This window comes from Osmerus eperlanus, chromosome 2, assembly GCF_963692335.1.
Source record: "Osmerus eperlanus chromosome 2, fOsmEpe2.1, whole genome shotgun sequence".
NCBI lineage: Eukaryota > Metazoa > Chordata > Actinopteri > Osmeriformes > Osmeridae > Osmerus > Osmerus eperlanus.
The window spans coordinates 10114171-10133191 of record NC_085019.1 but is presented as its reverse complement, the minus strand read 5'-3'; the positions used below and the strand labels follow the sequence as shown (position 1 = coordinate 10133191).

General features: G+C 42.3%; 1 protein-coding gene across 1 annotated transcript; it reads right to left on the bottom strand.

The window, feature by feature from the left end:
* Window positions 1–2486: 2486 nt before the first annotated feature.
* Window positions 2487–11070, bottom strand: aqp8b (aquaporin 8b). The gene is made up of 5 exons (XM_062452272.1): window positions 10700–11070; window positions 10074–10200; window positions 3794–4008; window positions 3010–3144; window positions 2487–2761 (listed from the first exon to the last, which is right to left on the bottom strand). Exons 1-5 carry the CDS (start codon window positions 10951–10953, stop codon window positions 2719–2721), a joined length of 774 nt encoding a protein of 257 aa, XP_062308256.1. The 5' UTR covers window positions 10954–11070; the 3' UTR covers window positions 2487–2718.
* Between the last annotated feature and the right edge of the window lie 7951 nt (window positions 11071–19021).

Below are 19021 nucleotides of genomic sequence, written 5' to 3'. Positions count from 1 at the left end.
CCCCTGCAAGAGGCAGCCTCATCGTTGAAACAAAACGAATAAATTGGGCAGACCGGTGTAAAAATTGACCTGATCTCTATGATTTAAACGTCATTTTAAGTTTTTCCCTTCTCATGATATTTTCAGGCATTTAGCCTACTCATTGCATTCATTCATTAATAAAGAACCCCCTTTGAAGATTATTCTACGACGTTACCCGGCAGTAGAAGATGGAATCGCGATTCAAACAGTACCATCTGATAACTGAAAATATGCCCCCCAAAACGTAAATAAGCTTGACATTTATTTAGTGGAAAATTGCTCATTCATAAAAAGCTCACTGGTAGCGATCATTGTCAGTAACAACGCAAAATGCGATATAGCCCTGTGTGGAGAAGCTGCCCCGGTAAATTGTACTACTACGGTACAGTACTAGACTACTGCTGTGTTCGTCTTGGTAGCGATTGCGTTGGTTGAATTGGATTTAACGTTCCGTTGTACGGTTTAAGCTGAAATTAATTATTTTCATGAACAGATTGACAACGTTTAGGCTGTGGCAATGAAGTTCAGGTTAGTAGTTAGATAGACTTTTGATTTAAGTAAGGGGAGTGCCGAACATGTTCTGTCGCCGTTTGACTTCCTAAACAGCTGTGTAGTGTAGATGTTTTTGTAGTGTGTCTCACGTAAGCTACAGCGTTGCAGTGAGCTACACTGGTGTGAAACCACAGGTAATGGTAATTTCACCAACAAATCGTTTACTAATGTCAGAATAAACCCTACAACGAAAATGTATATGTGAGGAATGTTTATTTTAACGATTGAAAACAGATAACGCTACATCATAGACCACTGTAGTATGTGTTGCCCGGGCAACACAGGCTAATGTCATGATGCTAATACTTCAGTGAAATAGTAGACTACTGTTTCCGAAAGTAGATGTACTTCCTTAATAATATCAGCTTATACTGTACATTACACATGACAATTGTGTGTCATATCACAAAGTAAAATGAGTAAATAGTTATCACCCTGGCCTCTTTGCTTGTGGCGTTTCTGCAGCTGCCTTGCAGTAAAGCTATAGTTAGCCTAGCTATCCCCCAAGTTAACAGATGCGAAACGAATGTTCTGCCAAAGGTAGTCACGCGTGTTTTCGTGACGGTAGTGACGTTAGTAACGTCAGTGACTGTGGCTAGCAAATTAGCCACCGTTAGCTTCACTTTTCGCCACAAAAACTTAACTTCAGCCTAAACCATGCAACGGAATGTAAATTCCAATAGAAGCAACTCAATCGCTACCAAGACGAAACTTTTGACACCTACTTTGTCTATGTAGGCCAAATATTGACTGAGTTTTAGGGGGGCAAAAAGAATAATAATAATAATATATATGTGAGAGAACAAAGGTTGTGCCCTTGCCGAAGGCAAAGCACACCCAATGAAAAAGATCTTTGACCATTTACATATAGTAATAATTTCGTTTCATGACAAATTACTTTGCTTCTGCTATATACACAGTCAGAAACGTTTTACAGAATACATAGATTTTCCTCAAACCAGTACTTTATAGTGTTTTGTAATTGACCTAAATATAATCACAAACTCAAAATATTCAAGAAATGTTTTCTATCATGAGGAATATGTGACACAACAAAGTTTTTAAAACTGCACCCGAAGTTTTGTCCGTTTTAAACTATGCCTTCCAGTCAAAGTCAAGGGGTTTCAATCCCTGACCCCTCCCTCCACATTGTCCTGGTGCTGGGGGCTGACCATGTCAAATTCCCCATCTGAATATTGTCTGCTCGGCAGGCTTTTCAGCCCAAACAATTCCCATCTCTGGGAATTCCAGCAGGCCCTCATCAGGGGAACGTCCGGGGAGTCCCTGGAGGGCCGAGCTGGGAGCCCCTCGCTGGCCGTGCCTGCAGGAGTCCACCCTGGCTGAGGGGTAATTGGTTTACCCAGGCCCCAGACTGTGTTCCCATGTGGGCCGCTGCCGGGGAGAGGCCCAGGGTTACAAATGGAAACAGCAGGATCCCCTCCGTCTCTGCTTTAGTATTCACGGGTCTGGCTATAGAGACCAGGGGCTGGAGACCCAAGAGCACAAAGCCATGTAGAAATGGGACCAGAAATTCAAAAGATTTCCATTCGGCCTTCAGTCTTTGGCTGTATTTTTTGTCAAAGCTCCATTTTTCATAATTGGGTTATAGAGAAAGTGATTTTGTTATCTTGTTGTTTGTGTCCTTTCTGTTGATTCATAAGATAATGAGAGGAGAGTTGATTCCAAAGTTGTAGAAATTGTGTTCCTCCACAGCTAATACACCTGGTTGGCTTTCAGTCTTTCCTTTGTCTTCCATTAAAATTTTAAATTTTCATATTGAGTAACAGCTAACATTATTTTGTTCTGCCATTACATTTTAGAAGTGTTGTGTGTGTGTCATTTGTCTTGCCAAACTCTTGCTGCCAAGAATAACTATAATCCAGTCTGCTCAATGGACAACATAACACATAATGTGGCTTTAGTGTCCGTATGAATATACATTTTTATTAATAAAAAAATCTCATCTCAAGCTCAAATACGAGCACAGGGACTATTATTAAATTCAAAAACATACAGATAAATTGAAATCTAATTTAAACTTACAAAAAGGTATTACTTTTGCGTCCATTTATGTCTACAAATAACAAACAAGTTGCAGCCATGAACAAACATCTTAGAGAAATGGCAACGTGATTCATTTAATCTTTATTTCAGGATGACACGAGTCTTTTTGTCTCCGAGAAGAAGTCTGAATAAGGAAATAACAATAGACAGAATTTGTATCCAGGGTTATTTAAATACACGCAACATAAACACATTATTGTGATCCTATAAGCATCCATATCATGACGACTATACAGGCTAACAAGTATATGATTTATGTTGTGTTTGCCAACACTCATTGCCCACCAGTCTCGTGGATCTCGTGGAGAATACACTACCAGACAGAACTTGGTGACACAGTGAATCTTTCTGGGACCATCATTCTACACCTACCTGACCAAGGCAGCTGCTATTAGGCCTCCTGTAATGGGTCCAACCCAGTATACCCAATGGTAGGTCCAATAGTTGGTCATGACTGCAGGACCCAAGGCTCTGGCTGGGTTCAAACAGGTTCCAGATACATCTCCTCTGTGAAAACAAAGTGAAAAACAAGAATTTATCAATTGGACTACAAGATTTGGTGTAGGCTATATTGTGTCAAGGGAAAATTCAACTTTACTGTCCGTAAGCTTTAGACTGTTAGATAAAAACAGTGAGTCAACAGAAGTAAAAGAGTTTAGTCAAAAACAGACTATACTGTCATGACTATATTACTATATAAAGAACTTCTACTGTTTGACATGATTTTCTTATCGTCATGCTGACGATGGGTTTCATGTACACACATGAAACCCATCTTTAACCTGCAATGGAAAGGAGGATCACAAAATATTAACTTTAAGTCAGTGAGTCTTTAACTGTCAGTTTATCATGAAGCTATTAACCATTGTTTGACAAGTACTTAATTATTAACATAAAACGTAATCAGAAATCATACATGATTTATGTGTTATTCTTTTCATTAAGCAGTTTTAATCTAGTTGTTACCCTAACACAGTTATGGCCTGATGGGGTGATTCAACATTATTGTTAGTCTTTGGATCTATTTTCTACCATCTTATTTCCTTTTGGGATACAAAAGTGGTTCCTGAATCAACCATCACATTACCGAACACATCCACCTTTTCAGAGAGACAATGGACAAAGTCGTTCGCCCAGTCCTGCTCCAGTGACTCACCCTGCCAGCACGTTGATGATGACAGTGCAGCCCACCATGAAGGGCACCAGGGGGCTCCTGCTCTTGGCGTTGACGGCCCCCAGCAGCACCACCATGGTGATGAGGCAGGTCATGGCCACCTCCCCAAACAGAGCGCCCCACAGCTGCGTCTCGGACTGCAGCAGGGAGAAGGCGCCCCCCTGGGCCCGGGCGTAGTTCTCTGCTGGGGTCATGACCTGAGGACGAGGGATCGAGAAAATGGGACATCACAGAATCTGCCATTGATCAAATCCAATAGAAGCAAGTTTTATTTTGTATAACCTTTTTTACAAGCGTTGTCACAGAGGGCTTCACATACGCACATAGAACTGATGAACCTGCTGTCTGTGACAGGAGGCTGAATAGTTTGTATGAGTGGTTGTTCGCATGCCAGGATCCATGTATCAGAATCAGAATCAGAATGGGATTTATTCGCCATGAAAGTTTGCACAGACAAGGAATTTGCTTTGGCAGGAAGGTGCATACAATAAACATATACCTAAAATTTAAATATGTGGACTATCTATACTAAGGGTACATAAACTAGCAGTACTAAGTGGGATTAGAATAGAATTCAATATACAATAAAATAAAATATAAATTACCGTAAATTACAATATAAAAATACAAAAATACAAATATTACAAAAAATACAAATGTACAAGATACCATTTTGTAATGCAGTGCAAAAAGCAGTGTGTTTTAAGCAAGAAGTCATTAGAGTCAGTGTGGTCCCTTGGCCTTGTTGAAGAGGCCAACAGCGGAAGGGAAGAAACTGTTTTTGTGGCGTGAGGTATTGGTCCTGATGGACTGCAGCCTTCTGCCGGAGGGGAGTGACTGAAACAGGGAGTGTCCAGGGTGGGAGGAGTCGGCCACAATCTTCCTCGCTCGCCTCAGGGTCCTCGAGGTGTGCAGGTCCTCGAGGGTAGGCAGATTGCAGCCAATCACCTTCTCAGCAGTGCGGATGATACGCTGCAGTCTGCTCTTGTCCTTGGCAGTGGCAGCAGCGTACCAGACGGTGATGGAGGAGGTGAGGATGGACTCAATGATGGCTGAGTAGAAGTGCACCATCATTGTCTTTGGCAGGTTGAACTTCTTCAGCTGCCGAAGGAAGTACATCCTCTGTTGTGCTTTCTTGATGAGGGAGCTGATGTTCAGTTCCCACTTGAGGTCCTGGGAGAGGATAGTGCCCAGGAAGCGGAAGGACTCCACAGTGTTGACTGGGGAGTCACACAGGGTGATGGGGGTGAGTGGGGCTGTGTTCCTCCTGAAGTCCACAACCATCTCCACTGTCTTAAGAGCATTGAGCTCTAAGTTGTTCTGGCTGCACCAGGTCACCAGGTTGGCCGCTTCCCACCTATAATCAGACTCGTCTCCACCAGAGATGAGCCCAATAAGGGTGGTGTCGTCCGCAAACTTCAGGAGTTTGACGGACGGATGACTGGAGGTGCAACTGTTGGTGTACAGGGAGAAGAGCAGAGGAGAAAGGACGCAGCCCTGAGGTGATCCGGTGCTGATGGACCGGGAGTCAGAGACTTGTGTTCCCAGCTTAACGCACTGCTTCCTGTCAGACAGGAAGTCTGTGATCCACCTGCAGGTGGAATCAGGCACGTTCAGCTGGGAGAGCTTGTCCTGAAGCAGGGCGGGGATGATGGTATTGAAGGCAGAGCTGAAGTCCACAAACAGGATCCTGGCATAGGATGCTGGGGAGTCCAGGTGCTGTAGGGTGAAGTGGAGGGCCATTTTAACTGCATCGTCCACAGACCTGTTGGCTCTGTAGGCAAACTGCAGGGGTCCAGTAGAGGGTCAGTGATGGATTTAAGGTGTGCCAGCACCAGGCGCTCGAAAGACTTCATTACCACAGAGGTCAGGGCGACGGGTCTGTAGTCATTATGTCCTGTTGGCCTTGGCTTTTTGGGCACAGGGATGATGGTGGAGGACTTGAGACAGGCTGGCACATGGCATGTCTCAAGGGAGGTGTTAAAGATGTAGGTAAACATCGGAGACAGCTGGTCAGCGCAGTGCTTGAGGGTGGCTGGAGAGACAGAGTCCGGCCCAGCTGCTTTGCAGGGATTCTGCCTCTTGAAATGTCTGTTAACTTCACCCTCCTGAATGGAGAGAGTCGTCACTGTAGAGGGGGGAGGTGGGAGGCCTCCTGGGTGGGAAGGGGTAGTTCAGGACTGTCCAATTGTCTTTCAAATCTGCAGTAGAACTCATTCAGGTCGTTGGCCAGGCGGGAGTCGTTAGTGGAGTGGGGGGCTCTGGGCTTGTAGTTGGTAATCTGCCTGAGCCTTCTCCAGACAGAAGCAGAGTCGTTTGCAGAGAATTGGTGTTTTAGTCTCTCTGAGTACAGTCGTTTAGCCTCCCTCACCGCCTTGCTAAACCTGTTCTTCGACTCCTTGAAACTGTCTTTGTCCCCACTCCTAAACGGGGCCTCTTTCTCTGACCTCAATCAGAATCAGAATCAGAATGGGATTTATTCGCCATGAAAGTTTGCACAGACAAGGAATTTGCTTTGGCAGGAAGGTGCATACAATAAACATATACCTAAAATTTAAATATGTGGACTATCTATACTAAGGGTACATAAACTAGCAGTACTAAGTGGGATTAGAATATAATTAAATATACAATAAAATAAAATATAAGTTGCCGTAAATTACAATATAAAAATACAAAAATACAAATTAACATTTACATTTATTCATTTAGCAGACGCTTTTATCCAAAGCGACTTCCAAGAGAGAGCTTTACAAAGTGCATAGGTCACTGATCATAACAACGAGATAGCCACAAAACATTGCGAGTAGCCAAAACATGAAGCACACATTGTGAACAACCAAAATAAGTGCCAAAGGGAAGAACCATATGAGCATGTAGTTAAACAAGTTACAATTAAACAACATGAACTGCTATAAGTGCAAGTGTACCTGTGAAAAAAAGCAAGCAACAATAATAAAACAATATATCACAGCGAGTACAAAAATTTAAGTCAGTTACCACTAACCACAAGAGCAACAAGTCTCTAAGCAAGAGTCATTGTGATCCTTGAGGAAACTAACATCGGGTCAAGCGAACCATTCCTAAGTACCGTTGTACTCCCGGAACAAGTGCGTCTTGAGCCTTTTCTTGAAGGTGGAGAGACAGTCAGTGTCTCTGATGGAAGTGGGGAGTTGATTCCACCACTGGGGGGCCAGACAGGAGAAGAGCTTGTGTTGGGACCGGGCGGTCTTGAGCGGTGGGACCACCAGGCGGTTGTCTGAAGAAGACCGTAGGTGACGGGTGGGGGTGTAGGGCTGCAGGAGAGACTTGATGTAGACGGGTGCAGTCCCGTTCACTGCTCGGAAGGTCAATACCAGGGTCTTGAATCTGATACGGGCCATGATAGGTAGCCAGTGGAGAGAGATGAGGAGCGGGGTAACATGGGAGCGTCTGGGTAGATTGTAGACCAGGCGGGCCTCTGCGTTCTGAATCCTGAATCCTCTGAAGAGGGCGGGTTGCACATGCTGGGAGACCAGCGAGCAGCGAGTTGCAATAGTCCAACTTGGAGAGGACAAGTGCTTGGACTAGCAGCTGGGTGGAGTGCTCAGACAGGTATCTCCTGATCTTCCGGATGTTGTAGAGGGTGAATCTACACGACCGGGAGACCGCAGCAATGTGGGCCGTATAAATATTACAAAAAATACAAATGTACAAGATACCATTTTGTAATGCAGTGCAACCTTCTGAGTTTAGCTGTAAACCAGGGTTTGTCGTTGTTGTAGCTTACCCTGGTGCGTGTTGGTATACAGCAGTCCTCACAGAAGCTGATGTATGATGTCACAGCCTCTGTGAGCTCATCCAGACTATTGGTAGCAGTCGTGAACATGTCCCAGTCAGTGCAGTCCAAGCACGCCCGCAGATCCTCCATAGCTTCACTGGTCCACTGTTTTGATGTCCTCACAGCAGGCTTACAGCGCTTTAGCTTCTGCCTGTATGCAGGAATCAGGTGGACCATGGCGTGGTCAGAGTGACCCAGTGCTGCTCGGGGGACCGCATGGTATGCTTTGCTGATTGTAGAGTAGCAGTGATCCAAGGTGTTTCCTTCTCTGGTAGGGCATTTGATGAATTGTCTATATTTTGGGAGTTCTTGAGTGAGATTGCCTTTGTTAAAGTCGCCTAGCACAATAACCAAGGAATCCGGATTTTCATGCTCCACACTCAGTATCTGGCTGGCGAGCACACGTTGAGCCTCGTTGACGCTAGCCTGCGGAGGCATGTAGACGCCAACCAGAATGAATAATGCAAACTCTCGTGGCGAGTAAAAAGATCTACAGTTAATAAAAAATGATTCCAGATCAGGAGAACAGTGCTGCAGAATCACTGTCACATCTTCACACCAGCCACTGTTAATGTAAAAACAAATACCACCGCCTTTCGTTTTCACGATCCGCTCTCAGCAGTTTGAAACCTGCTAGCTGTAGCGCAGAGTCTGGGATCAGTTCACTCAGCCATGTCTCCGTAAAGCACAAAACGGAAGATGAATGAAAGTCTCTGTTTTTCCACACCAGTAGCTTAAGTTCATCCAGTTTGTTGCTCAGTGAACGCAAGTTGGAGAGAAATGTCCCCGGTAACGCTGTGCGTGCCCCACGCCGACGGAGTCACACCAGAGCACCGGCTCGTTTGCCTCTCCTACGGCGCTTCGCTGCTAGGACAAAGCCGAGGGCGGCTTTGACTATAATTCCCACTAATTCTGCCGCTGGAAGCAGAAAAGTGGGAAATAAATCCACAGGAGTTGGGGCCGGTTGCACAAAGCACCTTAAGTTTTTTCCTTAAGTATGACACTTAAGGGTAGATTTCTCCTTAGCTAGGGGATTTACTTAAGGGGGTTGCACAGAATCCCTTAAATAGTTTCCTTAGCTAAGGTGAAACGTTAAGGGATTTACTACATTAAACGTGATTTCACAGCAGTAAAATTCGACCGTTTCCACGGTGACCGCGTCTGTTCAGTTGTATCGTTAGTAGGCCTACATCACCTTACAAGAGCTACAGTAGAGCTAAAAATTGGAAAAAAAAAGGGCAAGAAAACCGAATTGGTCAGAGGAGGAAAAGATTGTCCTTCTACAGGAATATAGCAAAAGAAAACACATACTGAAAAGTAAATTCGATCCGCACATAACAGCCCAAAAAAAACTACGAATGTGGGAGGAAATAGCAACCAACATAAACTCACGAAGTTTGATCAAATGGTCAATTTCAGAAATTCAAAAAAAATATGATAACTAAACTGTAATGTCCAAAAAAGAGATCACGCATTTCAGGAGGGAGTCCAACAAAACTGGTGAGATCAACTTTACTTGTAGGTGTAGCTTACTGTAGTTGCTACACAGTAACGTTTTGTAACATTTACTGTTACAGTAGCTAGTCGAGGTAGACTAGCCGACCCGTAAATAGCCTTCATGTTTAGACTGCAGCAGCACAGTAGCCTATACAGAGTGCTATAAAACAACTACATTGACATAAAATACATTTTGTTTGGAATACATTTTCAGGTGGTGGTCCACCTCCAAAACCACTTTCAGATGAGGCAGTGATGGTAGCAAACATCATTGGTATCGACTCAACTGTAAACGGTCGGACAATTCGTAAATTGACTGCTGGTCAAATCTATAATTTAAGATCAATTGCTCATCATTAAGTGTATCCATTGGGTTTTCGCGGTCGCGGAACACTTCTTGGGATAGGCCTACGTTCATTTATATCCATAAACTCGGCCATGTTGCGGATTAAAAATGAACTAGAGGTACCTTAAATTTTCTTCCTTAGTTTGGTTGCTAAGGTCTTTCGTGCAACGCTTTAACGAACTTTAAGGGATTCCTTAAGTATAAGACGAAGTTAAGGAGAAAACCTTAAATACTTAAGGGAACATTTAAGGAAACCTTAAGGAAAATACTTAAGGGTGCTTTGTGCAACCGATTAAATTTTAAGGAAACCTTAACTCTGACTTTAAGGAAAATCTTAACTTAAGGTGCTTTGTGCAACCGGCCCCTGATGTTTAGAAGTACTTCTCTAGTTAGAGAACCCCGGAAATCTAGGCAGAACACTGAATTAACAGACAAAACAAGACAAAAAAGAGCGCACCTAACGACCGAGGCAGCCATCATCGGCGCCATCAATGGTTATACGAATGGGTACACAGTGAGAGTCAAAGGACTTGGAGGGGAAGTGAACAGGTGTTGGCATGGATACATGTGCAATACTGGTTGCAATGGTGTGGCCTCACCTTGGCCATGGCCGCCCCCACGATCCCTCCTATCAGCTGACTAATGAGGTAGGGGGCTACCATTTTCAGCTTCATGCCTCCACACAGGTATATAGCCAAGGTGAAAGGGGGGTTGAAATGGGAGCCACTGTGAAAGAATACAAAAGGTCAGTTGCCTGGGTTGAGTTTAAGTGCTGTTTTGCAGTTTTACACACTGTTGTCCTCAACTTTCACCTTTGTATCAGTCAGGAGGTTTGTGTTGAAGGACTAGCTATCTATTACCAACGATTAGACATTGGTAATAGATCAACCCAATAACAGGACAATTCTGAGCACTTTGAGGGTTGCCTGGTGTATCTAAGTTGTCAAACGTACACAGCATATGGGGAACACAGGATTTATATGTTAGAACAATCTTGTTTATGGATGGAGTCAGCTAGTACTCAAACTTTTTTATCTGCACTTCTGAACTTCAGATTATTTTGCATTTCTCAACAACGTCAAACGTGAACGTGCACCAAAATTATTTCACCCAAGAACTTGCATGTCCTCAGGAGAATACCTACACTGCACATTCAGGACACTTAAAATATCAAAAATAGATTAGACAAGGGACTTAACAACTGCATCCATGAGGTTCTACTTACCTGATCTCAGCCATGCAAGCCACCAGCACAGCCACAGCTAGCCCATGCACCAATGCTGGCTGCAGTCTCCCTGCTGCCTCCACATTCTCAATGACCGACACGCACCCGATGAACACAAAGAACATTGTCCCCACTAGCTCTGCCAGGCAGGGCTGGACCAGGCGCTCAAACATGTTTTGAGGACTGGTCAGTGTTTTCTTGTGGTCCACCAAGGATGTTTCCACATCACTAAGCTCCATGTTCTCTTCAGCCATGTGGGAGTTTGTGTGTGACACGAGACAGGTCTTGAAGTGTTGTGCTGGAGATCAAGAGACAGTGCTGCAAAGGAATCTGTGTCCAAATATATCCACACCAGTGCTCTCTAATCACCTGAACTTTGATTAGTCCACAAGGAGAGAGTGTGTGTGGGGAGGGTATGAAGTTTAATCACTCCTTTTAGTAGCTATAGACACTTTGGCACAGTGAATGATCTTTTCATGATTACAGTTGTTTCATTAAAACACAGTACAGCAAGATTAACCACACATCACAAGATTTTGCTGACATGCTTATAAAATGGACAAACTGATGTTTCTTATAAGTACTGCAATCTACTTCGGAGTGGTGTCAGATATTAATGAATATCATTAAAAGATGTCACACATACTAGTAACAGTAACCACAGTAACAGAATTAAAGTCATATAGACACAGATGTGGGCAAGTAACCGGGTAGATCAGACAAAGCATTTTTAACAGCTTTATTAAGTGTTTTTCAGCTGTGTAATGTCTGCTGCTGGACAGGCTCACAAAGACAAAAAGCTAAGTGAACATGGGATTTTTCTTTTTTGAATTAAATATAGAATATTGATTATAGATTAATGCTAAATATTGCATTTGTAAAGTATTCAAAATCAAACAATGTCATTGTTGTGGAGTTGCAGACACTAAATGCAGACCATTATCCTTTTGTTACCAGAGGTTGGAGACATGGAACATCTAATACAACTTCTTGACCTTCTAACGGTGAATCATTTCTGATTGAGTTAATAAATAATGTATCTTGGACCTTTGACATCTGCAGGTTTTGATATATGATACAATGCTGATGTGTTACACTTGAAGAACATTGGACACGTACAGTAAGTTACGGGAATTGGAATCGAATTTCACGTTTTGTCAACTTAATAAAAATAAAGTAAACTTTAAGTAAAAAGTTCTGTGATATGTCATCAGAACTTTGCACCCTTCTTTGTGTGAAATTTAAATCCCACAGCATTGCACAGCAACAGCAAGTAATGTATTTGTACATACATCGAGAAGTGAATTACAAATATGAAAATAAATTAAACCTTGGTACACAGTACAAACTACTATAATTATTTTTGAACTTGTCAGATAATTAAAGACTTGTTAAGGTACCTCAAAAAACAATTAAAAGTTAAATTAGGATCATTAGTTAAATCCATCACCTCAAAAAAAACTTTTTCATCCCCTAGCAGCAATCTGAAAGAGAATAAAAAACACATATTGTCAAAACTATGACAGACAGTTCAGAAAGTTTAAAAATACATGAGGTGAAACACAGCACTGTTAAGGAAAAAAATAACTAAACTTGAGTGAAAAACAAGGTTTATGTCACAAGTTCCTTTTGTCTGCTGGACTCGAGGTGAGGTACAGCAGGTTAATGTTTGTCAGAAAGTAATGTGCAGTGTCTTCAACAGCTTGTTTTATGAAGCTGCTTTTTCCAACAGCTGTATAACACTATCAGCTGATTTGCAAGCCAATATGAGCAGATATAACATACTTTCCCCCACCTACCTCACACCATATATTCATGAATGTCTGAACTATGACTGAATAGAGGGACACATTAATACTGTGATTGATGTGAGACCTAGACATTTAAGACTAATGCAGTGTAAAGTGGACTAAAGGACTGCAGGCTAGCATACCTGACTATGCTGCCAGTCAGCACAGCCCCGGCCATGGGTCCAAGCCAGTAGATCCAGTGATAGCTCCAGTAGTTAGCCATCACAGCAGGACCAAAGGCTCGTGCTGGGTTCATACAGGCTCCAGACACTGCCCCCCTGGAAGACAGAGGGGGATGTCAAGCATGCATGTACTGACTGTACATTTACAATGTGTGTAATGCTTGTATGCAGAATGTTAATATTGTATATATGTAACATCTGTATCTTGGCACTCCAGCTTAACCTCTAGTTCTGTTTAATTGTCTACAATATCCGAAGGACATTGGCAGGTAGCCGTGACAAAGCATGATAACAATAACGTAACACATTAATGACTCTCCCTTGATAACGATAATAAGGAGCCGTTGCAAGCTACAGCATTGAGCCAAATTTTTTTAGTCTTTGATCCCATTCTGTTTAGCCCACTCTTCTAAAACCCATCCTAAGCACAGAACACCAGGCCCTAGCCTAAGTCTCCCCACATCTCTGAAACCCATCCAACACAGTACACCGCCAGGCCCCGACCCAAGTGTCCCCATCTCATCCAACACAGTACACCGACAGGTGTCCCCACCCTTTGTCCCACACAGGGTCTCACCCAGCCAGTATGTCTGCAGTCACAGTCAGCCCAATGCAGAGAGGGGCCAGTAGGCTGCTGGTGCGTTTGTTTACTGCTCCCATACACACCGTCATGGTCAAGAAAATTGTCATCAACACCTCTGCAATTGTAGCTGGGCCTATTTGGGTGTCACCCTGCACCGTGTTGAACGCAGCCCCGGATGCATTGACGTAGTTCTCCACTGGGGAAATGGCTTAGAGAGGGATATAAAGGACCAAACATGACAACAGTCCGTTCTGTTTCCAGATTATTCTTGGACTGTAAAACCACTTGGACCTGGTCTCTTCTGTTTATTTCAAGTAATGTTTTAGCTCAGGAAACATTTCCCATTGTGCCTCTAACCATTAACTTCTAATGACAAGTGAATTTATGTGGAGTCACTTCATCCCATTCTTCAGCAAAAATCGTTCTTTCATGCCCTGAAGAAAGCCAGTGCAGACAAAGATACTGTAGCAGGTTAAGGGGTGTGGGGTTTCCACAATATCAAGCTGAATAAAACCTCGGCACACACCGTCCAATTTCCATGCACAAGTCTCTTTAATTCGTCACATACGTCTCTGGTCATATACACCCTTTTATAAGCAACCACACAATCAATTAACCTCTCAACGAGACACAGCCTGTCTCGTTGAAGCAAGAAGTCCCTACATGGCTCGGAGGTGGATTCAACGGGCTGCCAGATACCTGCCCTCAGCCACCAGTCCCATCACCTCTCCCTGCCGTCTGCCACAATACTATATCAATAACCATTATCAATACTGGAGACAATTTCAGGATAAGAATGGAATGTGGAAGTGCTAAATGTGTGAAATTATTTCCCTTTATCTTTTAAGCACTTGTTTGTCTTCTACCTTCGACATAAGTTGTTTTTAAATGTGCTTTATAAATACATTTGACTCGACTTGACTTCCTTTATGTTTATGACAATATGTTTTACAGTGACAACACAGTACATTTGACCTGTTAGGACGAGACGGAGGGATGCCCACCTTGGCCAGGCCAGCCCCCATGAGCCCTCCACAAAGCTGGGCCAGTATTTAGGGGAACAGCATCAGCAAGTTGAGACCACCGACCAGAAAGACAGACACAGACACGGCAGGGTTGAAATGACCCCCGCTGGAGAGAGAACAGGACATTCACATCAAACTTAATCTCAAAAATGTATTATTGGCCCCAATAAAACCTGTTAAATCTACACTCATAAGCTGTGGGGCTCAAAAGTACGATATAGAGTTCTGAGAATTTATTTAGCATCTCTCTGATCTTTTTTTTTTTTTAAGAAACAAGGTGAACAGCAGTTTGTATGATTGTTGGCTTATCTAAACCAGCACCTTTCCCTGAGTTAAAAATGACTTCCTGGGTGGAGTAATTCTGGGATTTAAAAAACAAAATCATCATCACTAAACAAACTGTTGATATACTTTTGAGACATATTTTTGACATCATCACAAGATAAGAAAGTCGGCATTGACCCCACCTAGCCTCCCCTCTCTTCTCCCCCTCTTTAGTGTTCTGTACCTGATCTCTCCAAATATGATGACGATGCCCAGAGCCAGGCCGTGTGCCAGGGCTGGCTGCAGTCTCCCGGTGCCCTCCGAGTTCTCGATGACAGACAGGCACCCCACAAAGATAAACAAGGTGGAGCCCACCAGCTCAGCCAGGCAGGGTTGAACGATGCGCTCAAACGCACCCCTTAGGGTATTGGAGCCAGTCTGTTTGTCTATGACCCCTTTTTCAAAATGAACAACACTAACGTCCAGCGTTGACAGGTCACACAGCTCCGTCTTGGACTCGCTCGTGGACATTACTGATAGCGACTGTGGAGAGCTTGTGAGTCGCCAATGCTATCTGATCTAGATTTTATGCTTGTGTCAGAGCTGGGGGGTGGGGGGGGGGGGGTATAGTGGAAGAGGGAGGTGGTAGAGAAGGAGTGAAAAGGTGAAAATGGAAGGAAGGTGACCCTGTTAATTTATAAATGATGATATTGTCCTAGTAAACCTACACCTCAAACCTATTTGAGTTTACTATATTTGCTTCCTGTGATTTACTATTCTGTTTTTTTCTGGAGACGGCTTTAAGGTGTTGTGAGGCTGTAGAGAGACTATAAAGATAAACGTGGGTTCTGATGGGGTACAGGTAACAATGTGTCTTTGACACTTTTTGGATAAATAAACAAATCATACTAATATTGTAGCATCATATACTGTATATGAATATTGTAAGAACATATATATTTTGATATTTAAGGCTGAAAAAGAAAGTATCAACCCTTTCAATTGCTTTTGTCAAATGAAAAATATTTTTTACTGAGATTGTAGCAGACCTTATTTTATAATGAACTTACTTTGTACATTTAGCTTGGAAGGGCTTTATCATTTCATGAAGGAAACGTCTAGGACAAAACAGCATTCAACAATCCTTTGACATTGATTCTTCAAGTGTTTGTCTTTCCAGTACTTGTGTTAGTGGCTGCAGAGAATTACAGGAAGGAAATGATATACAAATATGCATTAACAGTGGTTATCTATGCCTTTTTTTTATTTATCACATAGGTGTTTCACAACATAAGTCACCCATTTAATGACACTGGTTACATTTCTAGAGGTAACGCTCTCTCTTCCCAATGAAGGTTCTGTCTGTTCTTTACTTGAAAGTAATGTAGAGATTTATTGTGAAAAAGGGTGTGATGAAGAAAGTGTTTTGTCCGTTTCTTCATAAACGGAGTGACTAAGTTCAGTTGAGTTCTGGATTTATTTAGTATTAACAATCTGCAGATTGGGAGAGAAAGACCTCTGACCATAAATGACAACACAACACCAGGCTTAGGTCTCAATCATGTCTCTCTACGCTCTGAAGGCCAGAAGACCATCTTTTATAGGGCACAAGAATGTAAACATAGATAGTAATAACGTCAGAACAGTTGCAGAGAAAGAGATTCGCCAACTATGATCAAGAGATCATAGTTGGCGCTCTCCTTGTAGTCATGACAAGGGACGTTTACCCAGTACTTTCTCCTGAGCCCAAACATCTATTAACCCTGACACATAGACACAATCTACTCTTATTAATAGCAAGCTCACATGAGAACATACTAACTAGTATCCAATGGCTTGTTCTATTGATTAGTGAATAATGTAAGCACACAGGAAATCCCCCCCAAAAATATAAACAGAAATGTCACTTCAAACTTTGGACTTGTACAGAAAATGATTAGCTGTTCATTCATCCATTCATTTATCTTAAAGCAGAATGGCTGCATCTACAAGTCATGTCTCCTTTTTGGGCAACACTACATTTTCTCTGCACATTTGTATGTTTACATTGGTTTTATTTTTTCCCTTTTATTTCTCAAAAGTAATTAAAATACAATATACATCACAGTGATATCAGCTGTTTCATGCACGTCATTCAGAATGTAAGTTGACCAATGGGTACTTTTACTGTTGACTCAGTATATAGAGATGAAGGCACTAATATATTCAGCATTTAATATTATCTTAAAATAAGTTTGACTGAGTAGAAATTCCCTTAAAATGGAAAGCACATGTCTGTGCATTGTGCCTCTTATGTAATGGTGCAATATCACATTTCTTGGACATGCTCTCTACAAGGGTAATAGTTAACGGCCCAACAAGTTCCAAGGATATAACATACTATGGCAGGTCAACATACACTTTTTGAATAAAACATTTAACAAAAACATGTATTTTCCATAATAATAAGACTAATTACAAAAAGATTTAAGGGTGGGTTCCATTTCCTGGAGCTTGTGTCCCACGTGTCCTTGTCTATGCTTCTTAACACGACAGAAATTACTGGCCTTGTCGGTGCATTGTCGGGGCGTATCTACCAGTTCTCAATTTGTTATTGAGCCTGTATAAATCCTATCAGTTATGTCTCTCAGGATACATGCAATGAAACAACTGATCTCAATATACAAAGGTATCCATCCCTGGCTGCCCTCTAACACCATTTAATCTAGATGCATAGGGCAATAGTTCTGGAGGTTTTAGTATCTAAGACAAACGCCACATGGCCTCAGTCAAATCATAGACCTACAGAAAAGAGTAAACTGCAATAATATCTTGCTATAAACCAGGCAATTACACTTTTGTTTGTTCAAACAAGTTAAAAGATAACTTTGAAAACCATCCAACGGCCACCTGGTTGGTCACTGGGGTAGATGGTTATACCTCCTCATCATATAGATAAGATGAAGCTCTGATATGCTCCTTTAAACCTGACTGAGGTTTCAAGGCTCATAACTCCTGCCTGACTGAGGACATCAGCTGTAAATATGTTCTGGACCTGAACTCTGTGACAAGCTCAATACTGGACAATAACATAGGGATAAACCATGACAAAACCAGAGATGGGTATTTTTTAAATAAATATTGTAGGTGGTGTCTTCAAGGAGATTGTATTTATAATAGTGGTGGGCATAGATTAATTTGTTTAATCTAGATAATCTCACTGTAATCTTGGCGTTAATGATTAACATGGCTCATTTGAATTCTGCCGAAGGCATTCAGAATATGTGTGCTACCCAAATAATGACTAAAAGTAAGTCTTTGAGAACGGGTTTCTCAAGCCAGGTGGCGCATTAGACCAGGAGCTCATCTCCTGTTTCCAAAATGCATCACAAACTGCTTGAGAAAGCTGTTCTACTATAATAATTGGTGATGAAAATAAATTATGTTCAATAAGATGTACTTGTGTTTATTAACTGTTTATTAGATTAGTTAGCTTGGCTGATAGAGCTGTGCTGACGGGCTTGCCTCGGTTGCACTCAAACATCGTAGTTTGACGACGACTCTTCCCCTGCGCTACATCAGTGCTTGGCCCGGCATCTTCCGCATTAGTTAAGGATTGCGTTTAGGTGGTATTTGAGACTGGAAGAACTCCTACAGTAAAATAATTCCGCATAGAACAAGGTGCAAACAACCTTAGTCTTGTCGAGGTTTCCATTGGGAAGCTTCTTAAAAATACATTTTCCCTGAAGCAAACCAGGCGGCTTCATAGCTGCATCTATGTTAGCACGTCACGTTTGATGTGATAATTTCATACACAAGATACAGGTTCGAAGACTCGTTCTCGCCCCCTACAGTGCAATTCGGCTAGGTATACATCCGCGCTAAAATATCAAGGTGAAAGTCATCATAGCTTGCGTAGTATAGACCCAGCTCCCAACCCATTTTTTTATCGCCCGATAAGAGTCTCACGTTAACGAAGCGCGTTAACGCCGATAACGGCCCACCACTAATTTATAATAAACTACAGTATAGGCCTACTGCCTTTTTTGAACCAATCATCCCAATGAAATGGAATTAAAACATGTTTTGGTGTAGAATCTGGGAAGTTTGTACACATGTAGTAACTGCACAATGATCTAAAAGACAAGATACCCAAACAACCACAAGGTTGCAGTAGAACTCTAGGAATGACAACATAGCGTTCTAGAAGTTAGACTTTGTCCTTTAATAAGATCGGCCCCTCTGTCATATAAATATGCTCTTGTTGGCATACTGTCTAGTAGGTTAACCTGCTTTGATATGACGGATATTTACAATGATTAGGCTTTGCAATTAAGTGTGAGTAAGATACGTAAAATAAATATACATTGCGAGCCGAGTAGCCTATTTGAGCTCGAAAGGCCCATCACAATACATACACATACCGACAGAAATAATGCAATTGACTGCTACTACAGTATTCTATAACACAATAAGGATAAACCCTGCTACATCTTGTC